The sequence below is a fragment of the Xyrauchen texanus genome, chromosome 21 (assembly GCF_025860055.1).
Source record: "Xyrauchen texanus isolate HMW12.3.18 chromosome 21, RBS_HiC_50CHRs, whole genome shotgun sequence".
In the NCBI taxonomy this organism is placed as follows: domain Eukaryota; kingdom Metazoa; phylum Chordata; class Actinopteri; order Cypriniformes; family Catostomidae; genus Xyrauchen; species Xyrauchen texanus.
In genome coordinates, this window is record NC_068296.1 from 29748629 (window position 1) to 29762805 (window position 14177).

The window sequence follows — 14177 nt, forward strand, 5'->3', positions numbered from 1 at the left end:
GGGGGTGAGTCAAAATAAATATTTTTTGGTAATGAACAATATTACACAAATGCTGTAAATTTAACTTTAATGAGTTTGATTTAGTCTCGATGAGAAAATGCAATTCATAATGTGTTCATACTGTCTGTGGTGGCTGGAGTACTGTTGTTGTTATTTCCTTCCTAATGTATTACAATTTCTTTATGCAAACAATTACTAAAATGGGAAGACTAAACAGAAACTAGGAGAAACCGCCATTTAAAAAAAAGTTACATTTTGTTTGTAAGTTTTAGTGAATACATTTATAAAGCATTACAATATAAAAGTTCATACATTTTATTTTGATTATTTATGTATCTGTCATTTACTATTATATTAAATTGTGTAAATTTATATATTATAAAGCGCAAGTGAGCATTACAGTATAAGTCATTGTGTGTCTTCAACAATTTTGTCCATGCTGTTGTAGTATTTTGATGTTCTGGATGTGTATTTGTGCAGTGAGGGTCATGTGGTGTATTGTAAGTGGACACTCATCTGTCCATACATGCTGCTTACGTAATTAGCTGTCCTCACTTTAATCTCTCATTGGACATCTCTATTTTAACACAGTGCTTTCAGTGATTCGCCAAATGAGTTTATATAGTGGTTAGTTCGGGCTGTTAGTTATAAACAGGTAAATGTCTGTATGTACACACATACTGGCAAAATGTATACCTTAAATGCACTGTAAGTCACTTTGGATAAAAGTAAATGTGTTATTTAACACATATTCAGTGCGTTTATGACTCTCTGTTCATGTGTTATTAGATAAGTGTGACTGGTGAAGATATTAATTATGTTCTGTTTATGATCGCTGGATGGACTGACAGTGTTTTCAGTGATCTGATTGGATGAGAGGGCAGATGGTGCAGATTTGCTCCGCTGTGAGTGATCTCATAATCGGAAGAGAGTACAGAACGCCCACCACCTACTGTCGAACAATTGCAGCTATACATTATAACACACACTCCATTCTCTCTCTCTCTCTAACACACACACACAAACTTTACTCGGGTTCTCCATGTCAGATGCGGCTTTGTTTTGGATTAGTTTTGCTTTATTTTCTCGGAGGAGTTTGCGCTTAACATGCATTGTGAATGCAACTCTGCAGGTTCCCTCAAATATATCTTTATATTAAAGAAACAAAAACAAAAGTTTGATTAAATCATAAGATAATAAAAGACATTGTTCACATTGAACCTAAAATTTAGTTCTATTTAATCTTCTATAAGCATCATTAACTGTATTAACAAAACACAATATAAACACAAATTTGATTAGAACACACATTTGACAGCATTATTTTGGGAACACAATGGAATTTATGAAACCGTAATATGTTGAACTTTCTATAGGTAATGTTTTTTTTATAATTTTGTTTAGATTAGGGAAGGGGATTATATATGATTTTTTGATCACTTTGTTATTTTAATAGCTTTTTTCCATTTAGTTTAAAGTGCAATTTGAATTTAGAAGTTTTTTGTGTTTCAATACATTTTAAAGCAAAAACAGTAATGCAAAAATATTCAGTGACCCACAGCATGTATCAGGTATAATTGAGCAATATCGCACTCGCAAGAGTGCTACATGGCCCTAAATCAGTACGGCTGTGACGGCCGAGTGCCGTAGGTAATCGTAGCAGTGCTGATTTAGGGCCATGTAGCACTCTTGCAAGTATGATATTGCTTATATTCAACAGTTTTTAAATAAAAGAATGAGGAAAAACAAAGACTGTCACAAAAAATGCATTTATGTCTGGAATTACTGTCTTGCGCCACAGAGGATCTGCCGGTGCTGGTTCAAAAGAAGCACCCAGTCCTCTGATACTAATTTGAAAACATCACTTTAGAACTAGAAATGGCAGCTTGGGCAGTTGCTAAAAAGTTATTGGAGAAATGTGTGTGTGTGTGTGTGTGTGTGTGTGTGTGTGTGAGAAAGAGAGAGAAATGGAGAGAGAGAGAGCAATTACCTGCGTCTGTTTTGCCTCCCAAGCAGACATGAACAGCAAAGCTATAGTTCTTTAACTCTATTTCTCATCTTTAATGTTAGTCAGCTTGCTGAAGATAATTTTCTTTGTATAAAATAAAAGTCAGAGCAGGTTTTCCCTGAGTATTTCATGGCAGCCAGTTTGTTTTTCTCCTCCTCCATGTTGAATGTTTACATCTTACACATATTTCTGCTCCCAATGAGGAAACTCCGGTAGGTAAGCACCTTGAGCATGTGTGATTACTTCATGTGTTGTGTCTCTCAGCTGTGATAAGCCTTAATGCTGAAGCTGTATTTCCCAGTTGTAATCTAGTAGAAATCCGAGCGATCATGGAGTGAGAGGCAATTGCCGATGACTTCAAGGAAACCCCTCACTGACTTTACTGAAATTAACATCAGTTCAACACGCTCATAACACACAAAAATTATCTTTTGTCTCAAAATCTTTAATTTCACTGGGAAAAATGAAAAAACATATCTACCTTTTTACACATCTGTGCAGCTCTTACACTTTAGTTTAGAATGCCATGATCAAAAGCAGAGTGATACGAGGAGTGAAGCGTCTGACTACTGTTGTTCTGAGACATCAGCACTCAAGGAATGTCTCTCGTCCAATCAGATTAGAGGACCAGAACTAGCTGTTGTATATTGCTGAATATTATGTATAATAGTGCTATGGGGAATATAATCCTAATGTCAAATGCCATGTCTGATTTGATTTAATCAGTAAATTAGTATTTAACTGGATAAGCATGCACTTTTAAAAACAGTATTTTAACAAAATTTTTAATGAAATGAACTGTTTTGCACATGTCTTTATATAATATTAATAGAAAAAACTTTATTCAGGCTTAGTTTAAAAAATCGTGAACTGAACCATTTGTTCAGTATCGTGAACCGAACAAAATTGTGAGACCCGTTACAACCCAATTACTGTAAATATAATTTTTTTGCTTGTTTATACACCGGGATAAGTCAAAATAATTTTCTGGGTTAGTAGACAGCAGTTATATGCTGTTGATATCTTGTTTTGAACCTAGAATATTCCTTTTAAATTGACTGTTTTGTTCTTTGTTCTGTTTTCTTTGCTGTAGTTTCTAGGGTTGAACAGGGATACAATGTCATTCAATAGCTGGGTAAGGATACGATAATGTATTTATATTTAGTGTGTTGTGATTCAAAACCTTGATATGAACCCTTTTCACAGACTTTGATACATTTCTACCTTATCTAGCAGCATTAATCTAGCAAACCTTTTGTAGCACCCCCTTTAAAATGGGTGTGAAATGGCCTCTGTAGAACCCCCATTTTCACCTACAGTCACCAGAATTGGTACGTATGTAGTTTTCATCAAGCTGGAAAACTTTCATAATTATAGTTATTACCTCCACCCAAAACGAAGTTGGCCATTTTGGATATTTTGAATATTGCAGTTTATGTTTAACTTTTTAATACTCCTTGGGGATTCATGAGACTGTCACCACATTTAAACAACATTTTGCCAAGACATTAATGATGCTAAATTGTAAACATCATTTTGATATATTGAACAGTGTTGCCATGCGAGGCTTTAACTTAATGGCTAAAAATGGGAGTGTCTCATATTGTCTATGTGTGGTTTAGATCAAAATGTATATGTATGTTTAGTCTTGGGAGCTAATCACATGGATGTGGCTATTTTGGGTCACGTCATAGTGCCACCACCTAGCAGCAGGAAGGGTGGCTATTTACACAGACTTTAAAATAGTCCTCTTATATTTCCCAAATTGCTTAAAAACGGTTTAGAATAATGTCAAATGCATGTGTCCACTTTGCATTGCCTTCTGAAAGCCACAGGGTGGAAATGAACCCATGGTGCTTGGGGCCCATCATCGCTGCTTGCAGCTATATTTGTTGTTTATAACCGCTGTTCCTCAACAGACATACATGGTCTACTACTTTCCGATGTGGATATGACTCGGCACCTAATGCTCATCCAGAGCCATCCATTTTCACACCCCAGCCATATAATTACCACAATAACTGAATTACTCAGACTTTTTAATAGTGTTGACTAGAGGCGACATAAGTCTATTTACAGGAATTAAATTATAATTATTTTCAATCAACTGGTTTAGCTGGGCTGGGAAATGTATAACTTGTGCTGTAATGTATTTTTAATTAAGTTACATTATTCTTTTTTATCTCTTTACTTGCAGTCTCCTGTGCTATATAGGGCAGAGATGATGATAAATTAAATGCATTATGGACTAGTGTTGTCATGGTACCAAAATTTCAGTAGTCGGTACCAATACCATTGAAATTTCACGGTACTCGATACCATTTTTGGTACCAAAGCAAAAACTGGTTACTAAACAACACTCTTTTATTAACCAAGTTAACAAAACAGCAGCAGAACTAAGAACAGAAATGTGACATTGAGCAACACTTAAATTTAAATATATTATTTTTGAATTGAAACAAAACTGTAAAATGTATGCTTAAAGTATTTTTGAACACTTATATAAGATTTGCTTCAACTTTTGCAACTTTTACTTCAAGTTTTTACCAAGTTCTAAAAAATAAACTAAATAAACAAGCATACAAAAGAATGAATAAAAACCCATTTTCTTCACGATAACAAATGCACAGTGGCATATATTATGATTAAATAAGTTGCGAGCAATCGCGTTCTAATCTAGCTGCATTAAGCGTCCGCGCTCGAGGGATGAGCGTCCCCCGAGGCGGAGTCTCTCTCAGCCGGGTACAGTTTCAGTCTCTCCCCTTAGATCGGGACATTCGCACAACTTATTGAAGAGGCACCGACCACACAGAGAAATGCCAGTTTCTGAATTTAAAGTAATTAACATGATCTGCTTCTGTATTATTTGAACTTTATTAATGCTATAACACATTAAATATATCTGCATTTGTAACGCCGGGATGTTTCCTTTAAAGAGCTCCGGCTCCTCTTATTCCAAAACGAGACTGCTTCTGAATTTCCTTTTTTTTTCTTTTTTTTTTTTTATAATTCCCTAATACTTTGGATCTACATAAGAAGAAGCTGTGAAAGTTTAGAGTGCATCTGGACTGATCTGTGTTATTATTCCTCTCCTCTCTCAGGTGAGAACTGCGGTGCTGCTCTCGCACGTCATTAGTTTAATATGATTTCATTTTACATTTAGATGAGATCGAATGACTATTCGACAATGAAAATTTTTCTCGTTATGTTTTTATTTTCGACGTTGTCGATAATGTCGACTAATCGTTTCAGCCCTAATGCAAATGATAATATGCTTTTAATCTCACCTGCTTTGGTTGCTTGAATTAATCCAGGTGTCTTGTCTTTCAGGTGCTTTATTAAGTTTGATGTGTTTCCTCCTTTTGTCAGAAAATTGCGAAAGCAGCGTTTACAAATAGGTTTTTGCTGATCTAAGATGTTTCCCTTTTCATCAGCCTCAAATACAAAGAATTTCCAAACCTGGCTTTTTTCGACAAGATTCAGTTGATACTCCGCAGCAGCTTTGCTTGTCGCCATCTTTTACTTGTTGTGAGAGTTCAAAAGTTCCTGCACTTTGCATGGGTACCGGTTAGACCTGGTACTCAGTACTCCGGTACCTTCAGAAATTCTGGTATTGTAAAAATGTTTTTGTTTCAGTACCGACTTGGTACCGGAGTACCGGTATTTTTTACAACACTATTATGGACTAATGTTTTTAGCTTGTTAGGGTTGTTCATTTTAGTGGAATATAATCGAGTGTGCATTGACCTAATGGCACAATACAATTCACCTTCTCACAGACATTCTTTGAGTGGTGGTCAATGTAATTTGTACATTAACAATGTTACTGTGAAGGTTTTAATTACGTACAGAATCTTGGCTTCAGAATATCAATACAGTGTTGTGAGGTATAATATTGCAGGCATTCCACTGTCAATCAATTGGTTATAGATGATTGTTGTGATGTTTGTAAACATACTGATGGGGTTTCAAACCTAATTCATGATATTTGAGAGTTGTGTGCATTTCATCTTCAATACTGCTAGATGTGTGCATGCTCCGATGTCCTGCTGCTGTGTAATCATTAATTCTTCCTGTTTGGTTATGTAATTATTGGAATGGTGCTGGTAAACTGCAGGACTTGTTTTCAGTGGTTTCACCTTAGTTGCTCAGGAATCTTAGGAATGTGATGACATCATGATCACATAACCAGCATTCACGCACTCATTCCTTCATGCTGTTGACAGAATTGAAGTTGGTTATGTTCTCTCAGTTACAATCAAGGCCTTTAATTATTTGTTTATAAAAATTACTGTACACTGCCAAACATATGTGATGTTGCCATAGAATGAGATAAAGAATAGTTAGCCCAAAAATGAAAATTCTGTCTTTTACATGTTCTCATGTGGCCACACTAAATTCATAACTTAAGTGATTGTTACCGTCAATGCAGAACAAGAGTTAGAATGACCAGTGTTGAAGCTGGCTCCTAGTGCTTTTTAAATGTGCCATCCAGTAAAAGTGACAATTGTTGTGGTTTGGGTATTTTGAGAAAATGCATATTTCCTGCTATAACAAACACCTCTGTCTTATATGTGTCTTAACCCTCTGGGGTTTTAAGGTTTTTTTTTAGCCCTGGAGAAGTTTTGACATGCCTTGACATTTGTGCTTTTTTCAGTTGCTTAAAAACACTTTAATGGCTAAAGTCTGATAAAACTGTATTCAGCACAAACTGGGCAACAATAATATGTGAGCAACATGTGTTTACATGTTTGTATTTTTGAGAAAATAACATTTATGCATGGTTTTTGAAAAAACTAATTTTAGTCATTGAAATAAGGCCATACAAATTTTTTTATCCACAAGCCTTTTGAGAACTGGATCTTGTAGCCTAGAGTTTTTGCTACAAAATGATGTGAAAACCATCCTGATCACTGATTACAAAACAATATATTAATTGAACTTTTGTAAGACACGTTTAGTGTTAGAAAGGTCATATGCGAGGAGGCGTGAACTATCATGAATATGGATTGTAATTCACACCTGAGGACACAAAAGACCCCTCCCCTGGGCCCAGCAATGAGGAATGTGACAGAAAGAGAAGGAATATGAGGAGACTTAATGATCAAAATCAAGTTTTAAGTTAAAAGAAGTAATCTGACTGTACATTTTCTTTACATAAAGACTTTACTTAATTTCAGACCTACACTACCATTTAAAAGAAGTCTCTTCTGCTCACCAAGGCTATCATTTATTTGATCAAATACAGTAAAAACAATGATATTTTGAACTCTTTTTACAATTTAAAAGAACAGTTTTCTATTTGAATATATTGTAAAATGCAATCTGTGATCAAAGCTGAATTTTCAGCATCATTACTGCAGTCTTCAGTGCCACATGATCCTTCAGAAATCATTATAATATGCTGATTTTCTAATATGGGCATATTTAAAGTGCATTTTATTCATTTACACCTGAACCCATATTTGCAAGCACAAGCTTTGTTGATGATGATGAGGCAGCATAAACACTAGTTAAAATATAATCTAAACATTCATATTATTTTTATATCATATTACATATCATATTTACACTCACCTAAAGGATTATTAGGAACACCATACTAATACTGTGTTTGACCCCCTTTCGCCTTCAGAACTGCCTTAATTCTACATGGCATTGATTCAACAAGGTGCTGAAAGCATTCGTTAGAAATGTTGGCTCATATTGATAGGATAGCATCTTGCAGTTGATGGAGATTTGTGGGATGCACATCCAGGGCACGAAGCTCCCGTTCCACCACATCCCAAAGATGCTCTATTGGGTTGAGATCTGGTGACTGTGGGGGCCATTTTAGTACAGTGAACTCATTGTCATGTTCAAGAAACCAATTTGAAATGATTCGAGCTTTGTGACATGGTGCATTATCCTGCTGGAAGTAGCCATCAGAGGATGGGTACATGGTGGCCATAAAGGGAATGGACATGGTCAGAAACAATGCTCAGGTAGGCCGTGGCATTTAAACGATGCCCAATTGGCACTAAGGGGCCTAAAGTGTGCCAAGAAAACATCCCCTACACCATTACACTACCACCACCAGCCTGCACAGTGGTAACAAGACATGATGGATCCATGTTCTCATTCTGTTTACACCAAATTCTGACTCTACCATCTGAATGTCTCAACAGAAATCGAGACTCATCAGACCAGGCAACGTTTTTCCAGTCTTCAACTGTCCAATTTTGGTGAGCTCTTGCAAATTGTAGCCTCTTTTTCCTATTTGTAGTGGAGATGAGTGGTACCCGGTGGGGTCTTCTGCTGTTGTAGCCCATCCGCCTCAAGGTTGTGCATGTTGTGGCTTCACAAATGCTTTGCTGCATACCTCGGTTGTAACGAGTGGCTATTTCAGGCAAAGTTGCTCTTCTATCAGCTTGAATCAGTCGGCCCATTCTCCTCTGACCTCTAGCATCAACAAGGCATTTTCGCCCACAGGACTTCCGCATATTGGATGTTTTTCCCTTTTCACATCATTCTTTGTAAACCCTAGAAATGGTTGTGCGTGAAAATCCCAGTAACTGAGCAGATTGTGAAATACTCAGACCGGCCCGTCTGGCACCAACAACCATGCCACGCTCAAAATTGCTTAAATTACCTTTCTTTCCCATTCTGACATTCAGTTTGGAGTTCAGGAGATTGTCTTGACCAGGACCACACCCCTAAATGCATTGAAGCAACTGCCATGTGATTGGTTGATTAGATAATTGCATTAATGAGAAATTGAACAGGTGTTCCTAATAATCCTTTAGGTGAGTGTATATCATACAGCATACAATTTAAATACCTGCTTTAGCCAAAACAGAATTTAAATGTAACTAAAACTTGCTTATTAGGGGTCAAATTTGTGTGGTCAAATATTTAAAATTTCAATACTCTGAATCCTGGCTAGCAAGTCTGGAAACAGTCCCAGTAGTAAAATATGTACATGTTTATATAAAATAGCATGTCAAATAATATGTAAGTGAAACTAAATGACTTACTCGTCCGAAATTGTATCCTCGGGTGGCTCAAGTCTCTCTTCAAAATACAAACGTTCATCGGAGCCCCGCTCTTCTTCTAAGGAAAATTGTAACTCTTCATCACTATCCAGCAGTTTTCTCACTTGTGTATCGTGCTGTCTTTCAAACGTGCAGATAAGTGAATTACTTTGTTTTTAAGACACATTCGGGGCGTTTACCATTTGATTTGATCGTCTCAGCACATTAGCGTATGAATGGCGCGCTCTGCTGGTGGGTGGGATCACATTAGAGATAAATTAGCTGAGCCAGGAAAACTGTACGTCGCTTTGCTTCATACAGATTACATTGCAGGAGAATATTTTTTTAAATGTGAATTGTTTTTAGACATTTTAAGCTTTCTTTAGACATATGTTTCATGTTTGTGTGATAAGTATTTGCGGAGTTTCAGTTCATTTTTGTGATGTGTTTCAGAAATATGCTCGCAAACCAAGAGACCGCTTACAGCTCACCCTTTTTATTTTCTTTATTTCAAAAGCACAAGGTTTTGTTGTTATTGTGAGTGTACACAAATAAAAGTAGACCCTTTATAGTCTCTAATGATGTCTTACACTTATCTGTATGCCCCAAAATGAGTATTTTATGTTGTTTCCGCTGTAATGACAAAAAAATGTCCGTCGTCCCCAGAGGGTTAAATTTTACTTTTACAATCATTGTTGGGTAAGCTACATATAATAGTAATCCACTACAAATGAATAATTATTTCTCTAAAATTATAATCTGATTACTTTTTTAACAAAATTTTGTAACTTGTTGATTTAACTTAAAAAGTAATGACATTGCTAATTACTTTACATTTAGGTTCATTTCTAAAACATTTTTCAGCCTAACAAATTTAAAATAATGTCTATATTGTTCATTGTTACATTCAAATCATACACTCAGCACCTCACATTTCTCCTTCCCAATTATTCGTTGCGGGGTTATAATTCATGTATTCTACATGATAATATATTAGAAATAAGTGTAACCCTATAATTTACAGTACTGTGCAAAGTCTTAGGCACATAAGATGTTTCACAAAAGCATTTGTCTTAAGATGGTTATTTATATCTTCAGCTTTAGTATATCAATAGGAAATATAAATGTTAGACTCCCAAACATAAATTTTACAAATAGAAAATATTAGAATAGAAGAACAGCGACCCCTGCAACAGATGTCATGGCCCCCACAAAGCCCCCTACTGAACATTGTGTCTGTCTGAGATTACAAGAGGAGACCGAAGCAATTGAGACCACCTTAACAGACAAGTGCCTAAAATGTTTGCATAGTACTGTACTTAAAATTAACTACTAGTGGTGCACGATTAATCATATCGCAATCGCGATGTCAGCCTGTGCGATTATATGACGGCAAATGCTGCCATTTTATTAAATAAATAAGTGCGTGTGTGGACGTGACAGTCCATTCTCTCTGAGAGCTGTTTGCCCATTTTCTACACGCTAATAAAAAGATGACCAGTCAGTCTCAGTTTAGGGAGTGGCACATGTGGTCGTGAGTTTCCGGTGTTCAGCGTGGAAATCAGGTGAATATGGACGCCGAGCAGACCGACACTGAACAGGTGTGGTTAAAAGTGGTTTGATTGAAAAGGAAACTGGATATAAAAGTGTGGTTCACTCAAAAGAGTTTATACAAAGTATATGTTACATCCTGCTTAAATGTCCCTGTTTGTTTGGACAATCTTATTTTCGTGAACATTTGTTCTTATTTATTGTTCTATTTTATTTAGGTGTAATATTGAGAAAATAACAAGTTTGCAGTAATGCAAAGATATTATTTAATTGTGTAAAAATATTTGAATTTGACAACACTGTGCATTTACAGATGTTGTTGTTGCTAGTTTGTATGCTTGAGTTGAAAAATACTCATTTCAGCATTATCAGTAATTTATTTGTGCATTTTCCTTGATAACCAAGCAAGTTGACTCATGTTACCATTTGTTTATTATATCAAAATCGCATATTGCAGTATTAACCTCAATAATTGCAATAGGACATTTTCCCCAAATCGTGCAGTCCTAGTAATTACATTAAATAAAAGTGAACAACTGTAATCTGATTATAAGAATTTAACATGTAATGGATTACACTAATATTTTTTTTAACTAAAAAAAGTAATTAGATTTCTGTAACTAATTACTTTGTCCTTACAGAACTACTTCAGCTCAACCATATTCTTATGATATCTGGTGTGTATAGCTCTCTTGTGGTCATTCCACAGCATCTCTATTGGGTTGCTGGGTTCTGGGATCTGACTTGGCAACTCCAAAAGGTGGATTTTCTTTTTATTTTATGCAATTCTGTAGTGGATTTGCTTCACCATACTTCCACTGAGCTTCAGCTGGCGCACAGCCACCCTGACATTATCCTGTAGAATATCTTGATGAACTTGGGAATACATTTTTCCCTTGATGATGGAAAGTGGTCCAGGCCCCAAAGCAGCGCAAAATCATCATGCTCCCTCCACCTTACTTCACCGATGGGATGATGTTTTTATGTTGGTATGAGGTGCCCTTTTTACTCCATACGTAGTGCTGCATGTTCTTCCCAAACAATTCAACCTTAGTTTCATCAGTCCTCAACATTATCCCAGTAGCGTTTTGGAGTGTCAAGTGTGTCTTTTAGTACATTTTAGTTGCGCAGCAAAGTTTTTGTTGGAAAGCAGTGGCTTCCTTTGGGTGTGCTGCCATAGACACCATGTTTGTTTAATGTTTTCTGTATCGTAGACTCATGAATAGAGATTAGGGTTGCAGCGGTATACCTGTTTCACGGTATACCACGGTATGTAAATTGACGGTTATCATACCATGTACATTTGCTTATCTACGGTATTGAGAAAAAAATGCAACTGGACGGAGAATCTCACCTGCGCGTGCGCATCTCCTTTCCTCCTCGACTGTCTGTCAGACCCGTCAACTTGCCCCACACACACACACATGCAGCAGAGAAAATGTCAGAGAGAAGGAAGGGGGTCTGACATAAGTGTGTGTGTGAGTTAAAGCAGTGTTTCTCAACTGGTGTGGTGCGGGTCTATTCGGACTGGGTTGCGGACAGCAGGGAAAGAACAATGACATGGTTCTCACATTGAAGATATTTCGGCGGCCGCCCAAGTGATAGCCTATTTAGGACTGCCGAGGCAGATTTAATGATGATCTTGCAATCAGCTAAAGGCTTCTCGTCTGCACTTTTGTGCATGTTTTCTAGTTTAAAGCATTACGGAGGAAGTCAAGTCAAATCTCTCAAACAGTAGCAGCCATGACATGCCAAACAGGACTGAGGAGGAAAAAGCAACACTTTGCTATGCACCAAAAAATTTAATAATTACACATCATCACCTTTACAAATTTGTTTTATGATTTTACTTGAGTAAAAGTAATTATAGTTATATAACTAGTTATATATTAGTTATATTTTGACAATGTTATAGTTTCATATGAAATAATCTAAAGGTAGAATCTATTAGACCTCATTTTATATCAACAGTATAATGTTTCAAGATGTGTTTCAGCTAGTGTTTATTTTTTCATAAATACTATAATTTGTTATTATTATTTAAGACTAGCTACACTGATGGTAATGAGGAGCATTTCCTCCGGTGTAATATGTGTGTTCTGTTTGAATGATGTTTGAAATTAGGAAACAAATGGGACAATAACGGGCTCATATAAGTAAATGTGCTCTTCAATTTTTAAAAGGGGGGAGAGAAAACTTTCTGTAGATTTTGACATCAACAACAAAAATAATGTCACTTGATGCATGTCCTTGTACTGGAAAACCATGAACAAAACTATGCAACATAAAAGGAAGTGCTACCCAGGATACATTAAATGCAGGTGACGTTTTTACTATGGTGTGTCACCACTTGATTTCCAATGTAAAATCTGTCCTGAAGCAAAACTAGTTGAGAAGCACTGAGTTTAAGGGACAGACAGGAGCAGTATATGTTAATTATTAATAATCAAAGGACATTACTTTTAAAGGTCACACAGCTGATGTTATTTTTCATTTTGTAGTTAATTTAACATGCTATGCTAACATTTAAACTAATAAGCTTTAGTTATATAACATGTTATATTTACATGCTATTTTTTTATCATGTTTATATTTCGTTTTATTATAATTCTGTTCTTATTCTATTTATTTTTTTATTTTCAAAAGGTAGACTTTTTACACATACTTTAATTTAAAAAAAATGGTTTCAAGTTTCAATTATAATAAAGTATTTGCTCAACCAAAAAAATAAATAAATACCTTTCTGTTTTCACTCCTTTAAGGGTCATTGTAACTGATAATAGTAATTGTGTAATACAGTGAAACCGTGAGACGGTTATCATACTGTGAAAATCTAATTCCGTTGCAACCCTAATAGAGATGGTAATCAGTTCCAATGATTCCTTCAAATCTTAAGCTGTCACTCTATGGTTTGTTTTTACCTTTATTGAGCATTCTGCAGTGTGCCCTTTGTCACCTTGGCACTAAGTCATCTTGGCTGGACGGCCACTTCTAGGGAGAGTAACCACAGTATTAATAGACAATTTGTCTAACTTTGGACAGATTAAAATATATGCTCTTTGAGATAATGGTAGCAATGTACAATAAGGTTCTATTTATTAACATTTATTAATAGGGCTGGGTTTTGCCAGCCACCTCATGAAACGATACGTATTGCAATACACATATCACGATTCAGTATATTGAACTATACACATATTAATTGAAATTAAGTTGTAATCTCCATTTTGCTTCCATACAGTATGAAAGAAATTATCTTTCAGCTAATGCTGTTAAGAGCCCGACCGATATGGGATTTTTGAGACTATGCTGATATTAGAGGGGGAAAGTACACCGATATGGTCTCCGATATAGTTAATATTTGAGCTTCTATGAGACTACATCACTCAAACACTGGTGAGTAAAATCAAAAAAATTCCCAGCCCTGCTCTGGATCCAAACCCATCCAAATCCACTTAAGCAAAACCTGCATGTCAGAGCATCAATAAAGCATACAACCTGGCATTATATCTTTAATGCATCCTTTTATTTAAGTTCAAATAATAAGGAAGTGCATCATAAACAAACTACAAAAATGGCATTTCTCTGTGCGGTCAGTGCAACGT

The 14177-nt window shown here is 35.9% G+C and overlaps 1 protein-coding gene across 7 annotated transcripts in view; it reads left to right on the plus strand.

Moving 5' to 3' along the window:
- LOC127661455 (selenocysteine insertion sequence-binding protein 2-like) overlaps positions 1-14177 on the plus strand; it is a 67580-nt gene that overhangs the window by 31139 nt on the left and 22264 nt on the right. For 4 of the 7 annotated variants that reach the window (XM_052152182.1, XM_052152183.1, XM_052152184.1 and 1 more), the window contains one exon: positions 3102-3143. The exons of the other annotated variants lie outside the window; for them this stretch is intronic. In XM_052152182.1, coding sequence (XP_052008142.1) covers positions 3102-3143 — 42 coding nt within the window. The remainder of the gene's footprint in view (positions 1-3101; positions 3144-14177) is intronic. 7 annotated transcript variants of the gene reach the window in all.